At 38.0% G+C, this 23076-nt stretch overlaps 2 protein-coding genes across 3 annotated transcripts; both read right to left on the bottom strand.

Moving 5' to 3' along the window:
- Positions 1 to 933: 933 nt before the first annotated feature.
- LOC139952421 (uncharacterized) lies at positions 934 to 10708 on the bottom strand. 2 transcript variants are annotated; one of them, XM_071951548.1, is made up of 4 exons: positions 10187 to 10708; positions 8575 to 8775; positions 3795 to 3879; positions 934 to 1239 (listed from the first exon to the last, which is right to left on the bottom strand). In XM_071951548.1, the coding sequence occupies exons 1-4, from the start codon at positions 10224 to 10226 to the stop codon at positions 951 to 953; spliced, it is 615 nt and encodes a 204-aa protein (XP_071807649.1). In that variant the 5' UTR covers positions 10227 to 10708; the 3' UTR covers positions 934 to 950. The 2 variants fall into 2 exon arrangements, with proteins under 2 accessions (XP_071807649.1, XP_071807648.1); XM_071951547.1 differs by having other exon boundaries at positions 8575 to 8781; positions 10187 to 10706.
- A 1494-nt stretch (positions 10709 to 12202) lies between these two features.
- LOC139952344 (uncharacterized) lies at positions 12203 to 22670 on the bottom strand. Its single transcript, XM_071951454.1, has 6 exons — positions 22345 to 22670; positions 17647 to 18069; positions 16549 to 16599; positions 16168 to 16284; positions 15032 to 15113; positions 12203 to 13994 (listed from the first exon to the last, which is right to left on the bottom strand). The coding sequence occupies exons 1-6, from the start codon at positions 22430 to 22432 to the stop codon at positions 13748 to 13750; spliced, it is 1008 nt and encodes a 335-aa protein (XP_071807555.1). The 5' UTR covers positions 22433 to 22670; the 3' UTR covers positions 12203 to 13747.
- Between the last annotated feature and the right edge of the window lie 406 nt (positions 22671 to 23076).

Below are 23076 nucleotides of genomic sequence, written 5' to 3'. Positions count from 1 at the left end.
ACGAAAATAGCTCGCTTATTTTACACATGTTACTGGCCAAAATTTCATGCTATGTACATTATTAGTTATGACTAGTATTTAGCTGTTGTTTACTTAGCATAACAATTGAGTGGAGTCTTGGCCGGTAATCTGATTTTACTAAGCAATGAATTTTTTGCTTAAGCAAAATTTTTTGCTTAAGCAAGATTTGTTGCTTAAGCAGCTGTATGAAATTGGGCCCTGCTTGTTGTAAGCGTGTAATTCCATGCTACCGTAAGCGCCGATTATTTGCTTTCAGTAAGCGGAGCCTGAAGTTTCACCCAGCTCTCCCAGTCGCTAGTCACTACCAGTCCTCGGTCGATGTGAGTAGTATAAAAAGGAAATCAAAATAAAAATCGAATCCATTTTCTTTAAAATAAAATTAAAATAATATTGTGAGAAATTAAGCTGATACTTATATAAAATCTACTTAGTTTGGCAAGCTTAAGCTTTTTGTACATAGACATCCACCAAACATTGTGTCTTATCTTGATTCAAAGAGAGTTGTTAACAATGTTTTGCTGACATTACAGCGATATACCTTAGTTAATAGATTCATGCAGATGCTCAACTTGGCAGTAATTCTGCAAGCATTTCAAATAATAAAATGTACATTATGCTTTTTATAAAACATCATTTTATAAAACAAAAATAAATTTGCGTTTATTTATTTATTATTAATTTACTTTATTTTTTTTATTTATTTGTTTATTGAAATGCATTTGAATGTTTCAAAATGTACATCTATGTTCCTGTTAAAACATCGTTGTATAAAACCGGTAATAAAATGTTGTGTTTATTTATTTATTATTAATATTTTATTGTTTTATTTTATTTATTTATATATAACAAAGAAGTAGGCAATAATTTGGTTTTATCTAAGTATTCATCTGTTTGATGTTATTTGTATTTTTGTTTTCAGTTGCCGTAGACTATCCTTCGATTTCATCATCCACGCTCATCTGAAAGTCAGATGTATGAGCTGATCGATTATCCGTTGGACTATCAATTGTATCATCGAAGTCGTTTAGGTTGGCGTCTTCGAGATCGAGATCCGTCTGAAGACCGGAGTCACTACGCTCTGTGATCTGGCTTTTCCGGGTGTTGTAAGCGCCCTCTGGCACTGCGGCAGGGCCATTCAGACCTCCGTTGACGTTCTGTTTATTCTTCTCTCGCTGGATTGTGAGCCTGCGTTCAGCTCGGCGTTTGGCGCGGCTTCTCCTGAAAAGGGAAAAGTGATTTAATTGAACTACAGTAGGTTTACGGTTTGTGTTTTCACTCAATTGAATAATAATTGAGCAGAAGAGAGAATAGACCATTGATCTCCATTATACAGTATAATGGAGATCAATGGAATAGACCTAATGCACATAAAGTCAATTCGGTAGGGCGCCCTCACCTAGAGGTCACAAAGGAGGTTGTTTATAGGGTGCCTGCAGGCGAGTGTTTGGAAGTTTCCGTGGTGATCGTTTGATTTTGATTCAAATTAGAATTCAACTTTTAAAAACCGCGGTGCCCATAAAAACAACAATCATCCAATGGCGAATTGAGACAGTACCCATTTCCACCGTCATCATGGGCCTATAACTTCATAAAGCCCGTAAGCACACATCTTGCTAAGCACAAATTGCTTAGCAGAAATAGGTTACCAGAGTGTTTATTAAGGTTTATATTATGATAGCACCAATGTCCCACACATTTCTAGCTCATTAAAGACATTTGTTAAGCAACATTTTCTGCTAAACAGCTCTGTGATATTTGGGTAAGATGTCACTAACGTAAAATTGTTATGTCCAATATTAAAGAATTTAATAAGTTTAACAGGACAAATAATAGAAAAACTAGTTTATTTGTGAGTTCAAAATATACACGGTAGACCTACCTTTAACTCAGTGATTTTGAAAAGCAAAGCCCAACCCAGAAAAATTCAACAATGGCGACTGGGTGCACGGTTAATGAAGTGCGTCTAGCCAGGCATTCCTCCCTTTGTGTTTGTTTCTTTATTCATGGATTTATAAAGGTTTTTTTTTCTTTTCTTTTTTTATTTCTACGGGGAATCGTTTTTAGTGTGTGGACAACTGATCACATTTACACCTGGGGCTTTTCAATCTTGGGTATTTTTCGATCATGGGTTTAGAATTTAAACTAAACCATGGTTATGCAAATGATGGTTACTGAAGCCGCAAGGGTAGACTACTTTATCATAAGTTTATTTTTTTTTTATTTTATTTTTTTTTTTTTTTTGTGGGGGGGGGGGGGGGGGTTGAACATTCGATCCAACATTTTCTGGGTCCATTTCATGGAGCTACTTAAGCACAAAAAGTAGCAAAGCATAACACCTAATGCGCTCACCAGAAGATACCACTTGCCGTGTACAAGGTACATTTGAGACTTGTATTTGTTTATCCTGCTCTTTTCTGCTTAGCATGATTCTTGTTTCCTGCTTAAGCAACTCTTGGACCCTGGTTATCAGAATGATCTGGATGTATGTCTTTGTGAACCTTTTTTCCCCAAAACAATCTTTGCAAATGTTTTTTTTTTTTTTTTTTATAATACGCAACAACAATCACCACAAACTGATTTATATTCTAGATAAAAGGCATCAGACCATTTTGTTCCAAGCCTAGAGTTAGGGTAAAATGTTTTTGAAAGTTTTGTCATGCCTTTTCTCATATATGGCGACTGACTGTTCAAATTGTGTTAAACTCGTCTAAAGTACTGGAAACAAACAAACTTTGTCCTTGTTGGTCATGATTTTGTGCCAACTAAGAATGATGGCAAACCGTTCGGGGAGAGTTCAATTTCAAGTCCGCAAAATGTCTATAACATTATTACCAATTATCACATACAATGACTGATGATTTGCGTATGTGCAACCTTTAAGTTAAGTGACTGACAGGTCTTCAAAACAAGTTCTCAACAAAAACCTTTGATAGACTTTCCCTGAAACCCCATTTTTGATGAGGTTTTCTTGACACTATTGAATACAGGCTTTAAGCCCCCTACTCCCCAAACGGTAAACGTACATAGCGCCGATGTAAAAACATTCTCTTTGACAGGCTGGAAATTTCAATTCCGCCGGGTATACAAAAATGCAGGACAATTGGGAAAGTAGGCAATGTTGTACTTTAGAAGGGTGTTTCAGCAGGTTATTCCACTCTTGTTTTCCACCATTGCGTGTGAGATTGCGTGTGTTAATTAACAATAATAAAAAAAATACCAGAATCCAGTTAACTAAGGAGTGCGAGCCAGACTAATTTGTACCCGTCCAGCCTCCCTTTGGCTATTATAAGATCAAGAGTGAATGACAGACGAACATTGCTGCAATAATTTTTGTAGCATTGTAAATTGTCAGATGTTGTTGACTGTTTTTTTAAGCTCAAAACTCATTAACTTCGTGAACGTGAAACTTGTTTTATACAAACTGACCATTTTGGGAGGCTAGGTGCAGCATTCATACTAAGTGAACTTTAATATACGCAGTTCTGAGAATGGACTAATCTAGTAAGTTTGCTGCCACCTAGCGTCTCATGAAAACTCCACTTTTCTGGGGAAAGTATTTATAGTTGAAAAGCTGTCGAGTTTTTGGAAATATGACGCCGTTTCAATATTGTTTCAAAACTACAGCACATCAGCAAGTATTTTTTAAGGGAGGCTTTCTGTTATTCTTACCTTCAATCTGTTAAAGTTTAATGTAAATCTGTGGACATTGTAAACATAAAAGTACCCAGACCCTTTAAAATTGGGCTAACTTAAAGTTGATTTTTCAGGCCTACCTTGTTACCAGCCAACAGGAAAGTGCGAAGAAAATGAAAACGGCTGCAATACCACCGATACACGCCAGCGATAATGATGCTACATCTGGAGAAACGAAACAAAATTAAACTTGGTCAAAGCGTTCATTGTATTGCTATAATGTAATTTTGTAAATCATCATTGGACTGCTGCTTGACAAAAATTGGAAATCTTTACATGATTGCGGTTTTGGGAAAAAAAAACTTTCATTATCTACTGCTACTGGTTTCACTCTAGCTGGTTCAAGATAAGCAGAATTTGAAATGTTTAAAACTCTGTTCTTACTCTCTGTGAATCAATAAAAGGTACAACATTGGCAATTTTGTCACTTCTGCACCTGATGTTCATTACTTTGTTCAATTTATCTTTATTCGATCCCAAAGAGGGTATAGTTCAAATAATTCGCATACAGTAACACCAGTTAAAACAGACAAGGGCTGTTATACAATCTCTTTTTTTGGTTCACAACATTTCTTCTGTTGCAGAACTCAAGATATTTGAATCAAGATAATGTATAGTTATAATAATTTGGGGGGCTAATCGTCCTTACTCGTAGCTAGAGCTGAATTGCGAAGGACGCGGCTACAACGTGTTCGAGAAGCAGGCATGCAAGGGGGCCTTTGGCTGCCAGCCACATCAACCCATTATGACCACGGAGCACAGCCAAGACCGAAAGTGTTTAATTTTTTTCCTGAAGGAGGAAAACCGGATAGTCTGGAAAACCCTCGTGGCACAGCAGAGAACCAACGCACAACTAAACTTACATGGCCCCGACCGGGAATCGAACCGGGGTCACCTTCTGGTAAGAGGCGAGCGCTTTACGCACAAGCCAACCGCGCCACCAAAGTATTTCATACTTCAGTCTGGGTACCTTGTACATTGCACTTGGTCGGAAAAATGCCCGTTTCAATTTCCAAGTACCATTCATAGTAGACAGTTCCTGGGTAACCTTGCAGTCTGTGCGATGTCCAACAATTGAAAATTGAAAATCTTCTTGATATTATAGTGGCCTTCATTTTGTCAAAACCACTCACAAACTCTCTTATAAGCTCTAAAGTGAAAAACAAAAATCCCACGTTTTCTCCCGGGTATTTTTTAAGGTGTACACCCCTCGTGACACACCATAAATGTATCACTGTGTGTGGGAGACTACACACAAGTAAAATACCTAATACGTATTGTACTGTGATTCACATTTAAATCCCCTCCCCGTAGTTTTCCTCCCGAGTATTCTTTAAGCTGGGCACCCCCTCGTGACGCACCACGATTCTTTTATAACATCAGATTTACAACAAAAACCTCCCAAAATATTTTTTTAATAATCGTTCAGCCGATCGAGTCAGAAGACCTCAAATTCAAGCTTAAAACTGAATCCATTGTGAAGTGGTTTTCTGTGTCAGAGCTTCACACTTTTTTTAAGTTTCAAAATACAATGCATGTTTTTGGCTATTGTTGAAACTTAAAAAAAAAGTACGTTATGTTAACCTTGACTGACTGCCTATGACGATCTGAATATAATGTGTTATAATACCAATTTGATGCTTGTTTCAACATTATTTCACACTTTTGGGCCGTCAAACAAAGGCGGGAATGTTTATGGAACTTGTGCTTCATGTAATTCACATTAAAGGCTGGTACAACTTTTGGTTCAACGTTCACAGATTTGCACTTATTCTAGAAGAATGTGGTTCATGTGGAAACTTCCCTTGACACACTTTGCTTAAAATTATACGGTAAAACATGGGGTGTTTGGGGGTGTGTGTGGGGGGGGGGGGGTATCGTAAATTGTTGAGCATTGGTAGTGTACGTGAAGCATAACAACGAGGAGGAAATGTCATGGATACTTGTGCACGTAACCACAACGTTAAACAACAATATTATGATAGCTATTGAAAAAGAAATTTACAAAAAATCATTTTGATATTTTGCCCTTTATTTATCATAGGCGTCTATCGACTGAAACCACCGTCACGCATTGATGTGTATTTTGAGAAACTGAAAAGAAAAAAAATGTAGCATAAAGGTGTCACGGTGTGGACGCTGCGTGACAATGATACGGTACTGTGGTTTTTTTTTCTGGGTCAGGTGCTCTGGATGAAACTTTCAAGTTTGCCAACAATATCCAAAACTGTTAATAAGTCTACAGATTTCTATGTGTAACAGCCCAGTTTGAAAACCAAGCATTTGACCTTTAAGTAAGAATAATTAAAGCTGTTGTCACCAGGTGGGTGTACATGATTGGTAAATGTCAAAGACTAGCCTTCACAATTGGTGTTTCTCGACATATGCATAAAATAACAAACCTGTGAAAATTTGAGCTCAATCGGTCATCGAACTTGCGAGATAAGAATGAAAGAAAAAACACCCTTGTCACACCAAGTTGTGTGCGTTTAGATGGTTGATTTCGAGACCGTCTTGAAATCAAATTCGAATTTCTTCTTTCTCGAAAACTATGGCACTTCAGAGAGAGCCGTTTCTCAGAATGTTTTATACCATCAACCTCTCCCCATTACTCGTAACCAAGAAAGGTTTTATGCTAATAATTATTTTGAGTATTTTAATCAGCCACTTCGGAGTTCCAGCTGCGCATGTCTGTTACTGCTGACAACGCATGTTGTCTATCTCCAATAACCTTTTGACAATAATACCAGCGGGTATTGTCAAAAGGTTACGGGAGATAGGCAAAATCCGTTGTCAGCAGCAACAGGCATTCCGAAATGGCTTATTACCAATAGTATCCACTGCCTTTAACTTTTGGTAACACCACTGTAGGGCACACATTTCATTGGGTTCTTAGCGCAACATTAATATTTGTAGTGGGGAGTTAATGATATTATAAAACATTGTGAGAAACCGCTCCCTCTGAAGTAAAGTAGTTTTTGAGAAAGAAGTAGTGTCTCACATAAATATTTGAATATGATTTCGAGACCTCAGAATTAGATTTTGAGGTCCCGAAATCAAGCATCTGAAAGCACACAACTTCGTGTGACAAGGGTGTTTTTTCTTCCATAATTATCTCGCAACTTTGACGACCAACTGAGTTCAAATTTTCACAGGTTTGTTATTTTGTGCATATGTTGAGATACACAAAGTGAGAAGACTGGTCTTTGACAATTACCAAAGGTGCCCAGTGTCTGTAAACCATACCTTTCATTGATTCAAAGAATGTATACTTGAACGAGTAGTGAGAGATTTTTAGAAAATAGTGTTACTTATCGAAAGCAGTGCTGGATAGTTTATCTTTGTCAAAGCATTTCAATAACAAGTCTACTAAATCTGGGTCACAACATGAAGCAGCAGAGTGAGCATTCTCTACGCCGTCCACAAAGTTGGTATCCCTGTGGCACCGTAGACTTTAAACCAATACGTTCAGCATTGTTCTGATTCACAAGCTTCCAGCCACAGAAGGAAAAAGAAAACAGGCCGGTGCTATAATGCTTTCAATACCAAACTGTCGGTTCTCATGACTAGTGAGTCACTTTTTTGCCGCTTCACTATGAGAACATAATCTTCGGTGAAATAAGGACTTCATGAATGTTGGCATAATAGCCGTCGGCTGCGGTCTCTGTGTTTGATCTTAAATGGATTGTATTTAGAAACCATTGTCTGTTTTAATCCTAAAATTGTACAGATAACCCATAAAACTTACCTGTCAACCAATTTCATTTTCAAAAAAGTGGTCGCGTTTTTGAGATATTGTCGAAAATCTTGAGCTGATTTACCCACGCATAAAAGAATAATTTGGAAAGAGAATTCACATTCTAAGAAACGTTACTGTCAGTAACACTTCTCAGATTCAAGTTTTTTGGGGAAAAGTGATATTTTTTCCAGTAAAGGCCCGGTCACACAGGCCCCGATAACGAGAACGAAAACGATAACGATAAAAATGCACGCTCTCGATTGGTTGAATGAGCGTGGGCGTATTCTACGTGGAGCAATTCAACCAATCGCGAGCGTGCATTTTTATCGTTCTCGTTTTCGTTCTCGTTATCGGGGCCTGTGTGACCGGGCCTTAACGCAGCGTTTCAAAGTGAAAAGTTTTCAAAGTGCATTAAATACTATCATAAAAAGGGCTGCTGATTGCTACTTAATAAGTTAGTAGTGCCATTCTTCTTCAGAGTCAACCACACAAAACGATAGGCCTATACAAATCCTTTAATTGATTTGGGTACTTTTTGTAACACAAAACACAATGTCCACAGATTTACATCAAACTTACACCACTTGAAGATAATGATAGTAGAAAGTGTACCTTAATATAATTAGTTGCTGAGGTGCTGTAGTTTTTGAGAAATGAGTAAAACAATGTCATGAAAATACGTTTTTACATGCCAAAATAATTTTCGTCTCATGATCACTGAGACGAAAATTATTTTCATGACACTGTTTTACTCATTTTTCTCAAAAACTACAGCACCTCAGCAAGTAATAAAAAAATATTTTAAGGGAACATTTCTACCATCATTATCTTCAAACTGTGAAAGTTTAATGTAAATCTGTAGACATTGTGGTTTTTTTTTTTGGTTCTACAAAAAGTACATAGACCCTTTAAAGCACAATCTAAAAAGCGATCTGCTTCGAAATTTGATGATGGAGTCCTAGCCGTACCTTATTAATTTGTATCCGTGTTTGAATTAAAACACTTGAATACATTATAAACGGAACAGGTTTGGACGAGTAACTTGAGATAAGACTCGCACTCTTTGTAAAATCCACCCCAGAATATCCACAAAAAAACAAAAACAAGAAAAGCGCCCTCACCGATTCGACAGATGTCATCAGTCTCTGTCCATACGCCGTCCTCCTGACATATTCTGGTCGTAGATCCCACCGCGAAATGGCCTAAGCTACACGTGTACTGGACAGTTTGACCCGTCGTAAACACTAGAGTGTCACCCCCATCGTGGGTCGTACCAAACTTCGTTGGAGGCGCTTGGCATCCCTCCCCGGATACCATGGAAACTGCTCCTGTGTTAAAGGAAATTAAAATGATTTAGAGTTAAAGACACTGGACACTATTGATAATTGCCAAAGACCAGTCTTCTCACTTGGTGTATCTCAATATATGCATTAAATAACAAACCTGTGAAAATTTGAGCTCAATCGGACGTCGATCTTGCGAGATAATAATGAAAGAAAAAAACCTTGTCACACGAAGTTGTGTGCTTTCATAATGCCTGATTTCGATACCTCAAATTCTAAATCTAAGGTTTCGAAATCAAATTCCCGAAAACTACACTACTTCAAATGGAGTTGTTTCTTACAACGTTTTATACCATCAACCTCTCCCCATTAATCGTTACCAAATAATTTTTTTGAGTAATTACCAATAGTGTCCACTGCCTTCAAACAAAGACAAAATTGGCTAGAGTGGGACTCGAACAAACGACCTCCGGATTTAACGTGCCGTTGTGGCAGGAGATTCTGTACCCCCGGAAATTCGGTTCCTAAAGCAGTAGCAGTATATAGCTGTAACCAAAGTCGTTTAGACGTTGATCTATTGAATATTAAAGACAGTGGACACTACTGGTAATTGTCAAAAGATAGTCTTCACAGTTGGTGTGTCTCAACATGTGCATAAAATAAACCTGTGAAAATTTGAGCTCAATCGGTCATCGAAGTTGCGAGATATTAATGAAAGAAAATACAGCCTTGTCACACCATAGTCACACGAAGTTGTGTGCTTTCAGATGCCTGATTTCGATACTTCAAATTCTAAACTTGAGGTCTCGAAATCAAATTTGTGGAAAATTACTTTTGTTTCGAAAACTACGTCACTTCAGATGGAGCTGTTTCACACAATGTTTTATACTATCAACCTCTCCCCATTACTCGTTACCAAGAAAGGTTTTATGATAATAATTATTATGAGTAATTTACCAAATGTGTCCACTGCCTTTAAAACCCAATTGGGGATTAGAATATTGACGTTTAACGATCTGCCTCTTTAAAGGTTTTTGAGTTGGATTTTGTTGGTTTGTTTGATGGTGTGTTGGGTGTTTGGTAGTTGTTGTATTTTTTCCCACTTTTTGTGTGTGTGGTATTTTGTCTGGCTGCATTTGCAGAGAATACAAAAAAAAAATGCCTGTTCTGCTATGTAATGTATTTTGTGCAATTTTAGCTTTTTAGTGAAGGAAGATCATTTGCAAAGACTTTGTCCATGTTGTGAAGACTATAAATAAACCTACATCTAGCTATGTCAAGCGACTGTGTACGTACATACTGAAATACAACTCCTGCACCTGCTTGTATTTCAAACTACAAAATGGCTTGTTGAGGGTACGCATCCAAACTCACTCAGATAAATGCTATAATTTGCCAAGATCTTCAGTTGTTTTAATTTTTTTAAAGAAAGAAAGTGCAATAACCTCACCTGCAAGTGTCAGCAAAAGGAATCTGTGGAACATCGCCATCGCTTTCTGGCTCTTTCTGTCTGTTGAAGTATGGGTTCTAGTGTTCCGTGCGTGTATACCCTGAAAGCTTACACACCCTACGGCGTTTTGGAACCAACGTTCCCGGCAAAGTCTTACGTTCCGCGGGTACCCAGAAAACTCTCACACCCTACGGCGTTTTAGGACCAACTTTCCCGGCAACGTCGGAAGGTGCTGTCTCTCTCTCCTCCAGCCCAAATTATCATCAATAATCCCGATTCGATGCACTTCTTTCATATACGATTATCAAAAAGCCAGAACTGTTTTGTATTTTCAAATGTCACACATTCCGGGCTTGCCTCGCATGACGGCATTCGGCACAAGCTGGGTTTTCAAACAGTACAGTAGACCTACCTTCAACTGAAGTGGTTACAAGGTTTTAGATACAGATTCTGTATACTTGCGCACGTTGCCGAGTGTTTGTACATCGAAAACGGTTGCCATTCAAGGACTGTGTTCCTTCATGCTTGGTCGCCTCTCTTATTAAAGGACACAATTCTACAACAATTGATATTTTCCCTACGAGATAGCCGACGTACATGGCGTTGCAAGATAATTGATATTGCTCGTGCGTGAACAAACTTCCAAGTATAACAATTATTATGTATAGCAGCAGCTTAAAAGAAGGGGATGAAATGAAGGATTCTGATGATAAATACAGAGCCCCGTGATCTCATAAACCAGAGCTAGAAACGATTTATGCAATTACTATATATATATATATAATATAATATATTATTTGATATCTGATATAAAAAGTCGCATCCCCTTAAGGTGATCCCCTGTCTGCCGCTTCCCAGGTTGTATCGTTACCCGGGTGGGATCCCTGGCTACACGGCAGTTTGCGGTTTAATGGCTTCTGACAGGCACCCCCGAACAAAGATATTGACAAAATTGGGAGACCATCAACATAGGGCTAGATAGCTCAGTTGGTAGAGCGCCGGCACGTTAAACCGGAGGTCGTTAGTTCAAACCCCGCTCTAGTCACTTTTTCATTGTTCAATCCTAAATCATTTAAAAATGTACCCAGTCAGTTTCCCTTGTGGTTTATTATTTAATATATAATATAATATATTATATATATTTTTTTTGTTTTTATAGAGGGGGTGGGGATTGGGGCTGGGGGTGAAAAGTGAGGCATTTCAAGATTGTTCAAAAAAGTCGTGAGCATGACAACACACTTCGCGTCGCAGACAATAAGTTGGGAAAAGTTGCAAAACATTCCATTAATATTGACGTCAATATTTATAAGATACTGGTTCACGTTCAGGGCCACCATACATTACTCGTGTTTTTGGTGCCACAGCAGCTATAAGTCTAAACAATAACACGGGAACAATGTTAAAGATCATGTTCCTGCATTACGGAGCGCGTGAATGGATTTAGTTGACGACAATACATACCTGGCTCAATGTAATGTTTTGATACACATTGTAAAAAGTACATCGATTACAAATGCCTGTGATCGATGTTATGATAACCAGAAGTGGACCCTTCTTAGGCTAGGCTGGGTTAATATCTGTTCAACTCACATTAAAAGCGGGGAAAACATAAATCGGCAAAGATAACAAACCTCAAAATTTGTGTCAGTATATTTCGAGTGGTTGTAGTAGTTATAGGCGTGGATTTTGAGTAAACATGAAGACAATTTATTTAAAAGCGAACGCCTGATCACTCAGCATGATGACTCATCTATTACCAGACAAAGGTTGGTTAAGAAAAACATGAGAATCACACACAAAAGCGCACACTCAACAACACCTGACATAATCGAAACAACTCAAGACCGCCTAAAAATACATTTATCCCTTGAACGATTTCATTAAAAGCAGAATAAAGGAATTGAAACCCACGACAAATATTACAAAAGAAAACAAAAATACGCTTCTTTTTTTTATTTCAATATCTTACAAAATTATAACAAAATTCTTGCTTCGCCCATTGGCGAATAGACTACATTGAAACGAAGACTATGTTGCACCGATACAGTTGTTACAAACAAGATTGGAATTTCTTCACTGGAAACAAATTCCAGCCGACTGCAAAGACATCAACTTAAACAAATAGTTCCCTTTTTGTTATTCGTGTCAAACTAGATCAAGGTTACAGTAACATCGATCAAAAGACTTAAACAAAGAGGGCGCCAACGCGAATGCTCCGAATTCGGTGACCTTAGACGTCAAACTTATGTAGGTAGATGACTCTATATAAACAGCTAAACAGTAGTGGAATCGGTTTAATTTGTTACGAAATTTCAGCATTCGTTAACAATCTTGGACAACAATGGAGCTGCAAAGGCAAAAACATAATAGCACAAGATTACATTGCAGCTTGTTTCTGGAAAGTCACCGGGGCCAAATTTCCCTAAAGCATGTAAGCACAAAAGCTTGCCAAGTACAGAAAACTCTTGCTTACCAAGAATAGTTTGCCAGCGAAAATGGAATTGCTATTCTGCTGAACTTAACAGCTCATGAAATTGGGATCTGCTTTGTTTTGCTTCGCAGAAAACTGTTAGGTTTGCATCGGGGATGGTGGACGTTATAATTGTTTACCCTTACTTGAATGTGTTCGGCACTGTACTATTCAGTGTTTTCCTGGTTTTTTTGAACAAATAACACATCAATCATGTGGGATGATTATCTGCTTAAGCAGCTCCATGAATGTGGGTTCTTGGTTTAGGTCATTACACATTGAGTTCGTTCTAACACCGAATCTGACACACATGTTTGCCGTTTATTTCTTTCTTTTTTCAAACAGAAACTGATTGTTCGGACAAATATATTTATTGAGTCTGCAAGAAGCGAGAAATGTATTACACATCAAGTTCGTTCTAACACCGAATCTGACACACATGTTTGCCGTTTCTTTCTTTCTTTTTTCAAACAGAAACTGATTGTTCTGACAAATATATTTATTGAGACTGCAAGAAGCGAGAAATGTAAAAAAAAAAAAAAAAAAAAAAAAATCAAACTACACTTTACAATAAATATATTGCTTTGACATCATTATTTTGTGCAAAAATTGAAACAAAAAGTGTGCACCATGCAGCCTCTGCTTTAAACACGATTGAGTAATATTTTTTTTAAATTTGGATATATCTCAAGAGATTATTTGTATGGTAATCACGGAGTATGCTAAGCTAAAACAGGGTACCAGCCAAAATTATGCTAATTATATGCCCTTTGATTGGTTCTCTGGTACATTTTGCTTGTTTTCTTCTGAAATAAAGCCTAATAATATTGGCACAATTCATAGAGCTGCTCAAGTTATCTGCTTAGCAGAAATGAGCAGGATAGGAGACCAGCAACAAAAATGTAGAGCTGCTTCAGCTTTCTGCTTTAGCAGAAACGAGCAGGATACCACTCAAACGATTGAAGAGCTGCTTATTAAGCTTTCTGCTTAGCAGAAGTTAGCGGTTACCAGTCACAAATTGTACAATGGTCATGGAAGTTTGGTTGGTAACCTTATTCTGCTCAGCATTAATTTGTTGTAGTTAGTAGTCTTCAGAGAGGCGTGAGTTCTTCCTCCAGGCCCTCTGGATTTTTAAGACCCTCCGGGTTAATATTCATCGTGTCTACGTCTCTACCATTCGTAGACGTGACATCAAGTCGTAAATCTCTCATACTGCACTCGATGTCCGTATCGTCGGCTATGTCCCCGTGTTCGTATGCGGTGTTCTGATACCCGACGTGTGTGCTGCTGTTCTTAACGGATGGTGTTAGTCTATATGTGGAGACACTTTTCTTCAGCCTGATTGAGGAAATAATCACGAGAAAGGATTAGTAATTGGTGTTTTTGTTCCAAATGAGGACAGAGGAGGCAAAGGCAGTGTCCGAAACGGCGACTTTGGCTGAGCGGTTAAAAGCACCGGATTCAAGCTCTGGGGCCAATGTCATAGAGCTGAAAGCAATTGCTTAAGCACGAAAATAGCTCGCTTATTTTCACATGTTATTGGCAAAAATGTCATGCCATATACATTGCTTGTGACTGGTACTAAGCTGTTGTTTACTTAGCATAACAATTGAGTGGAGTCTTGGCCGGTAATCTGATTTTACTCAGCAAGGATTGTTTTGCTTAAGCAAAATTTTGTGCTTAAGCAGCTCTATGAAATTGGGCCCTGGTGTTTGATCGGCAGAGTGTGGGTTCAAATCCCGGTCGTGACACTTGCTGCGTAAAATTGGGCAGGTAGTGCTTTCTGCTCTACCGGTCGGGCTTCTTAATGATGATACCCAAGCCTACATCCGTATGGACTGTAAACAGGGTAACCCTATTTCGGCTGGGACTAGACTAGGAGTAGGTGGCAACGGCCTCTGGAATTTTTTTTTATTGTAGCCCACACCTTGTAGCGGCCTTCACAGGCCTTGTGTGTCTGGCGACTTGCATAAAAAACACAGCTACGCAAGATCGTTGCGTCTGTCAGTGATGAAGAAAAGGCAGAAGCGCGCGATCTAGCCGCGTATGCTGTGGCCGTCTAGCCGAAGTCGCCGCTTCGGACATGGGAAGTTCGGTTTCTGGTGACTGTAAAATGTAAACAAGCGTCCTTTGATCTCAAATTCATTTCACAGGGAGATTCACAGTCAAATCCTATCATAATAAAACCAGAGGTATGCTGCTGCGTTATCTTTCGGATAAAGACAGACTGGGGACCAGTCTAGTCCCAGCCAAAAATACAAAAATAAAAACCGAATATTTATTGATGGGCAGCCAATGCGGCCGGTCGATAGAGGGCGACATAGTGTTGGCCTTTTCCCTTTTTTGATATTTATTTATTTATTTATTTGCCTCACCTTATTCGCGTATATGTAGCGATGAATATCATGATAACAAGAAGGAATAACAACAAAGTGAAGATGATGATCGGAATGATAACTGGTAACAAGAGAAGCATAAAAAAACAATAATTTTAGTAATGATTTTATATATATTTGTTTTATTCAGTAATTAATCACGGCCGTAATTCATTTAAAATTGCTTGCGGCTGTATCTGGCTCCCTCTGAAAAGTCATATTCCTCAACGTTGTCATTCAAGCCGTTAGCCAAAGCCATAGCTATACGTAGCCAAGCCATTATTATTATTATTATTTTTTTTTTTTTACAGAGTGACACGTAGCCTGAACTGAACACAGACGTCACAATTCGATAATCAAACTACGTTAGAGATCTGCCCGCATTCATTTCACACTGGGAAACGTAGTCACACGTACATGTATACAATAAAACAAATGCACGCTGCTGCATGCAGACGACCGAAAAGTACAGCTACCAAATAAACATCAGACCAATCAAAACACAGATTTGGAGAGCTTGCGTCACTGCACATTACTTATCCAACGAAGTCATTGTATCTATTGAAATCACTGGTTCTGTAAATAAACCAATACCGGTCTTAGGGGACCAGTCTAAGTGAGACGTCACTCATTGTTTCCATGTATACGCCTCTCTTATAATTATGCATGACGTCATAATTCCTACCCAAAATGAGGCTATGTGCGCACATTTCCCATCACTTGCAGTGGCTGCGACCATCACCTCGTTTTGAGTTAGCATTGTGACGTACCTAGTGCATAAATATAATAGAGAGGCGTATCGCACGCGTGCCGACCAGCTGTGAGTCAACTCACCAACAGCGGGCGCCATTCATTTATTCGTGTATATTCGGCTGGTAGGCCATACACTAGTACTTTTTGGGGGAGAACTTTGAAAAATGTCACATGTGCATGAAGAAAAAGGGGAAATGAAAAAGAAAATGCACACATGAGTCACAACTTAAAGTCAACGTGTAAAAAACTAGTGACGTTATCTAAACAAATTGAACGAGACACTCTCCTGACCAAAGGATGCTTCAGATTGGCAACAGAATTTAAAGATCTTATTTTACTACTATTTAAAGTGGCTGAAATTGAAAAACTCTCAAATATATTACCTGTGCGGGTTTGATCCAGTCTGTATATAATTTTTTCAGGAGCAGTGACGTTGGGTGCCAATGTGCTGCTTGTGTTAAACTGATCCACCTCAGTAATATTGCTAGTAATAAAAACATCTGTAAAACAAAAAAGGGAGAGAACAAAGTGATTTGTTTATATTTTTTATATAGGGCCTAATATTTGTATCAGAGCTTACTGATCGAAACGACAGGTTTTCGAACACCGGTTCTTCTCAGCAGAAAACAAAATATCTTTTTGAAATCGGCCGTTAAGCTGCACTATGAAATTTGGACACATGGAACAACTCGACTTGCCCTGGTTTGAACACTTTTACACCCCTTCCTCCATATATATGACCCTCGGAAAAACTTGGGTATTACCTGTGAATGACGTCACGTTCACCAAAGCCGTCCTGGGATCTGTAGCAGCGTCTGTCGAATGAAATGGCAATACAAACCGTTGGATAAAGCTTTTTGAGGAACAAAATCAGTCCGACGTAATGCGATAATGTAAAAAGATAAAAAGTTGTTATGCCTCTGAATTTGAATCTGAGAAGTGTCACCGCGTAACGCTTCTCAGATTTTGTGTTCTTATATTAAAAGTAGACCTATTCTTCCTGCGGGGACATCTGCTCTGGATTTTCGGCGGTTACCCGAAAATGCGATCACTTTTTGAATTGAAATGTTCACATGTCAGTTTTACGTAATATACGTCTACATATGTATGATTAAAACAACCAAAGGGTTTCAAAACCAAAAGGTAAAACTTTCCTCTTGAAAATAAGAAATTTTCATCATGAACGAAATACAATTTAAAAACACTGGACACTTTTGAATTGTCAAAGAAAAGTCTTCTCAACATATGCATTAAATATCAAACCTGTGAAAATTTGAGCTCAATTGGTCGTCGAAGTTGCGAGATAATAATGAAAGAAAAAACACCCTTGTCACACGGATTTGTGTGTTTTCAGATGCTTGATTTCGAGACATCAAGTTCTAAATCTGAGGTCTCGAAATCAAACTCGTGGAAAATTACTTCTTTCTCGAAAACTACTCCACTTCAGAGGGAGCCGTTTCTCACAATGTTTTATAAAATTATACTACCAACCTCTCCCCATTACTCGTTACCAAGTAAGGTTTTATGCTAATAATTATTTTGAGTAATTACCAATAGTGTCCGCTGCCTTTAACTCCAAGTACATTGAAACCAATAAATTATACTCCTTGCTCAATTTGTTATGTTGATTGTAAAAAATATTTTTAATAAAACATTCGAATTAATTACTTGGGTAAGCCTGTATTGAATAATTCCAGGGTTTAATCCGTCGAATTACAATAGTCAGTATCCCTTTAAAATATCCCTTATCAATAGTCAGTATTCCTTTTAAATTGTTCTGAGGTTAGAACAATTATAAGTAACTGAAATAATTGTCGATAAAAATGAGACCTTTTTCATCCAACTGATTACTATCAGCTTACCCGTAACATTCTTTGTCATTGATGCATCTGTCACTGGATGTGTACCTGCATCTGTGACAGCATCTGTCACTTGATTTGTCACTGAATCTGTGACAGCATCTGTCACTGGATGTGTACCTGCATCTGTGACAGCATCTGTCACTTGATTTGTCACTGAATCTGTGACAGCATCTGTCACTGGATGTGTACCTGCATCTGTGACAGCATCTGTCACTGCTTCTGTTACTGCGTTCGTCACTGCACCAGTGGGCGCATTTGTCACTACCTCTGTCACTGGATTCGTCAGTTCATTGACTGGGTTTGTCAATGTATTTGTGACTGCGTTTGTCACTGCATTTGTAGCTGCTTGCTGTGTCACTGCATTTGTCGTTTCGACTGCGACTGAATTTGTTGGCGTGTCAGTTACTCCAGATGTTGTAGGGTCTGTCAAATTAAAATAAAATGTGTATTTTAGTTTACGGCTATTCAACATAAGATTATAACCATCATCAAAAAGGTCCAAGCTCGTATGTGCAGAATGGTGATTAGTATACAAACATTGAAGTGGAAGGGGGCCCAACATGGGGGAATATGGTAAACATTAAGATTGCAATCATCCGTCATTGGATAGTCATATCCAAACATGAGAGATTGCATACTGATGCTGGATTCGAACCAAATACAAAGGATGTGCAAGTAACATAAATGACGACTGCGCCAATTTGTTATCACTGGTTCGTTTCCTTATAGACTACATGTTTTGCATGAAAAACGTCTCCTGAAATAATTATACATGAGACTATCGCACAATAGCCATCGTTAAACAGCTGCGCATTATGATTTCAATTTTTAATATGCTCTTTACGGTGAAGATATGATTTGTCTAATACTTGAAACATTTATTATAATATTCAGTAACAACACATTAATAACCCTGATGGGTGGGGGGGGGGGGGGGGGGTATTCGTGACAATTATTGAACCAACGCCCATATCTGTCGCCAACTGAAGGTTTAGGAAAGTATTAAATTGCCCTCTCATGTTACGCTCCCAGCGGTGTTCCACATGATATACGGTGCATATAGTTGCTTGTGAAATAACACACTACTGAAATGAAATCTCCGTCAAACTTGTTATTTTAACAAACACTGGCCGCATAATGAGTTCAGGGTAAAGTTCCTTATCGAGCACAAAATACTAACTAAGCAAGACACAATTTTGAGGACCTTGGTAAAGGTTATCAGCCAAAATAGAAATCATGTACTTTTTTGTTTTGCAGGATACTGCAACGCCGAGTGAAACTAAGGTCCTGAGTGGACTGCACAAAGAGACTAAGACTAGTTTTATCTCGTCTTAATTGGGGCTAGCCTTAAGTGTTTAATAACTCCTACTGAGCTGTGCCTAAGCTAGGACTTTTTTTGAGAAATCGACCATTGTGTGTCCAACTTAATTACCAAAGGTGTCAATGGCCTTTAAAATTGTACAAACGAGATACTTAATGTTTCGCCATGCCCAGCTGGATGGCACTTATGAGGCTCCGTAGGAACAAAAAAAAAAACACCTTGTACCAAAGGTGAGAAAAATACAGGGATGTCTCAGTGCAGTATACCTACATCCAAAATAATATTATATGAGGAAAATAAAGTAATTTCAGATGACAATAAAGTCACTCGATGTGTTAAATAAACCAAGGGATCTCGAGTTTTAATTAAAGATTCATTATCGGTATCTGCAATCGTCGGGACGTTTATGCCCACCGTCCCCCGTTCGTCCTTCGGGACCGACTTGACTAATAATAATATATAGACTTTAAAATAATAAAAATACGTTCTGCTTCTTCCTGGACCCTAGTGTTGTTGGATAAACCATATTGTCAAGGACTCCAGCTTTGCAATAAAATCTGCCGGGGGCTCCGGAAAGAAGAGGGGGAAAAACACCATTTATTTGTCCTTCAAATTCTGTATTATTAAAATTCGGTTAGCTGTAAAAACGCTGTGTCGTGAGCATTGGGGATTGATGTCCTGTTGAGTGCATGCAATACTTAGGTTTATTTGAGTCAGTCATAGTCTATATCTGACTTTTGTGATCTTCTTTAGAAAAACAATATATATCCGATCCGGGAAGAAGTTTTCAGCATGTGCAGTTGGAGAAGATTGTCCCATGGGAAAAAAAGTATGTGGGTGTAAACTGATTGTAATTTTATTCATTTAAATACAAAGTGTATACTATTTTTATAATTTGAAATATAAATTTGACGTAACTTTTGAAATGTAACTTTAAATGAATAAATTCATCTTATTTATTTGTCTTTGAAATTCAAGCTCGTCTTCTAACAAATGCCTTTATTGGTGTAATAGTGTCTGGATACTATTGGCATGAAGTACTGAAATAAATATTAGCATAAAAACTTACTTGGTAACGAGCAAGGGGAAACTGTTGGTAGTACAAAACATTGTGTGAAACGGTTCCCTCGAAGTAACGTATAGTTTTTCAGATAGAAGTATTTTCTTACTCTTGTTAAAACGCTTCAGGCCTGACGTGTTTTAATATTTTTTTAGGCATCTCTGAAAGCACACACAATTTGTGCAACATTGTTCGTTTTTCTTTTATTATTCTCTTCAACTTTGATGACAAATTAAGTCAACATTTTCACAGCTTTGTTATGCATAGGCTGTGTTTGGATACACCAAGTGAGAATACTGGTCTTTGACTATTACCAATGGTGCCCAGTGCCTTTCGGTTCCCAAACTTGCGACATAAGTCAGATCATACTTATTTTCAAGTTTTGCAAATAGTTATATTTTCAAAATATTCGGTTGTTTATTAAATTAAGTGGTTCAACTAGATAAGACTGAACACCTTCAGAAGTTGGTTTATGCACTCGTGTTTCAATTGAAATGAAGACGACAAAAATATGCATTTACACATGATTTGGGATGTATATATAGAAAGACAAAGGCGATGAATAAGTTTTTTCCAAATAACTATTATTGTTGCTGCTTTTTTTTTTTTCGTTACAGTAAACTTCAATGAGAATCCGCTAGTCAGTGATTTTGCACACGTTTGTACTGGGCCTAATTCAATTGATGCACTCTAGATAAGTGTTAAGGACGGTTTTGCCGGAATACTTGTCGTCATAACTTAGTGTTTTATTTCAACTGAGTGTTTTATTTCAACACAAAATGTGTATGTGTAGACGAGTACAAAACCTTGATTATTAGCAACGGGGGTTGGACGCCGAGCGGACGGCGCACGTGTATTTTATGCTTAGTGGTATTACATAATAACTATGGAGGTATGCCCATCTCAGCACAACATAATAACCAGGGCTCAATTTCATAAAGCTGTTTAGCAGAAAGTTCTGCTTAATAGATAACATATTTGCTTAGCCAACAAATCAAATGAGTGGGCACCGGTTGCAATTGATTGTAAACTTGAGCAGAGGTAAAGTTCTAGAGTCAATGAATAATATAACAATTCCCCCTTCCACTGTAAAAAGCTTTGAGACCTGTAAAGTATTGTTGTTGCATTTTTTTTCATTTTTGACCTGTATGCTATGGGAGAAGATGCATTCATCAGCCAGCGGCTATATATAAATAGTACACACAAGTAATAGGTCACGAAGCCAAAGCTTCATCACACAAGCAATCCGGTGGTCTTCCAAAAAATTATGTCTAGACTTAAGATGTATACACGTATTGTGATAAGTTATCGTGTACGTACACGATTAATCCAAACTTATCGTGTACGTACATGGTAAGTTTAAGGGATATCGTGCATGTACACTATACGCTATCGTGTACATGTACATACATGATAAATTCAAACTCACCGTGTACATACACGCATTATGTGCGTACACGTATCATGTACATATGTACCATGTACGTACACGTATCATGTATGTACCGATAACTTATTGTGTACGTACAAGATAAATTTTCATATAATGTACTTTCACGATAACTTATCGTTTACAAAGTTACCGTGTACGTATATGATAAGAGAGATTTGTCTATCCGTGGATGGCAATAGGCTTCTGCACATAACACTACTTCAGACGGAGATTAGTTCTTCGGATGTAAGATCGACACTGGGAGGAATTGTTGATGTGACTTCTAAGATTGAAACCTATAATCAATTTCCCAAATGTTAAAATTTTTATCTTTCAAGACTTGGCCTCGATTTAAAAAAGATCGAGTTCAGATTGATCTTAACACAACAGTGAATCACTCTTAACTGATAAGCAAAGTGTGGTGTCACAATACAAATCACTATGGTGATACTGACAAATCATCTCAGATTAATCTTAGCTCTTAAAGTGAAGTCGACCCCTTACCTCACTGATAAACCTTGCAAGACATGAACAAAAAATAGCCCAGTTGTTACTAGGTAGCAACAGGGTTTAATACAACATAATACTTGTTGTTGGTTGTTATGAATCTAAATTTTGTGAAACACTTGTAAATAGGGGTTATTTCGAGAAAGAATGATAAAGATAGCACTTAAAAATTCAAGATACAATTAACAAACGATTTAGTCAAAAAGCCAAACCGCGGAAGCATTGTAATGCATGCAGACAAAGGGACGAGACACACATTAACATAAATGGAGGTTTCGTGAATACAGAACACATGTAAATATAAATACACCAATGATAACAATACAAAATGTACACACGACCCCAAGATGGTTTTAAAGACAAATGTTATGTACCTACCTTGCGACATGACGGAGAATGCTTGGAAATTTACTAGCACCACACTGACCAGCAGAGTCCAAATGCAATTTGAATGTCCCACCGCCATTGCATTGACATACAGAGAACCTTCCGCGTGGTCGCGTGGCTCTTGCCGTGTTTTTGTCTGCAGTGACCCCGAGAAAATCGCACAGCGGTCGGTCTGGAGTCACGTCACGTGCGCTGCCCGCGTTGTAGGTTATTAACTGCTATGCGCTTGTTGAGGAAATGAAGAAGTCTTTGCAGCATGCAGCAGACGAGCCGTTGGCGTTCTTAAAATGCCGCAGCTCAAATTGAAGACCGTATAAATATACCCAGTCGTTGTTTTCATTTTTGATGACTAGTATGGTTGCCGGTGAGACTGATGGCGGCTCTGTTACAATGATACGTCTGGGTGTTTTACCATTTTTTGTTTTGCATCAGTGAGCCTCCGTAATCCTAGTTCGCATATTGCAGGTAGGTATTTCGCGTGTTAATCAGCATACATGGTGATTCAGAGAGACGCATTATAAACATGACTCCGTAATATTCATTGTCAAATAAACATTTATGAAAATCATTTGAAAAAAACATCATTTTGAGCAAGGAGACAGCATAGAAACGAAACAAAAATAAATTCACGGTTCTTTGAAAACAATGTTATATTTTGCATTTTTATAATACGTGCAGCGTTAAAAGTAAAAAAAAATAAAAATAGGTAAATATTTGTGTTTA

Source organism: Asterias amurensis, chromosome 20, assembly GCF_032118995.1.
Source record: "Asterias amurensis chromosome 20, ASM3211899v1".
NCBI lineage: Eukaryota > Metazoa > Echinodermata > Asteroidea > Forcipulatida > Asteriidae > Asterias > Asterias amurensis.
The sequence above is the reverse complement of the archived record's forward strand: the minus strand, read 5'-3'. Positions and strand labels throughout refer to the sequence as shown.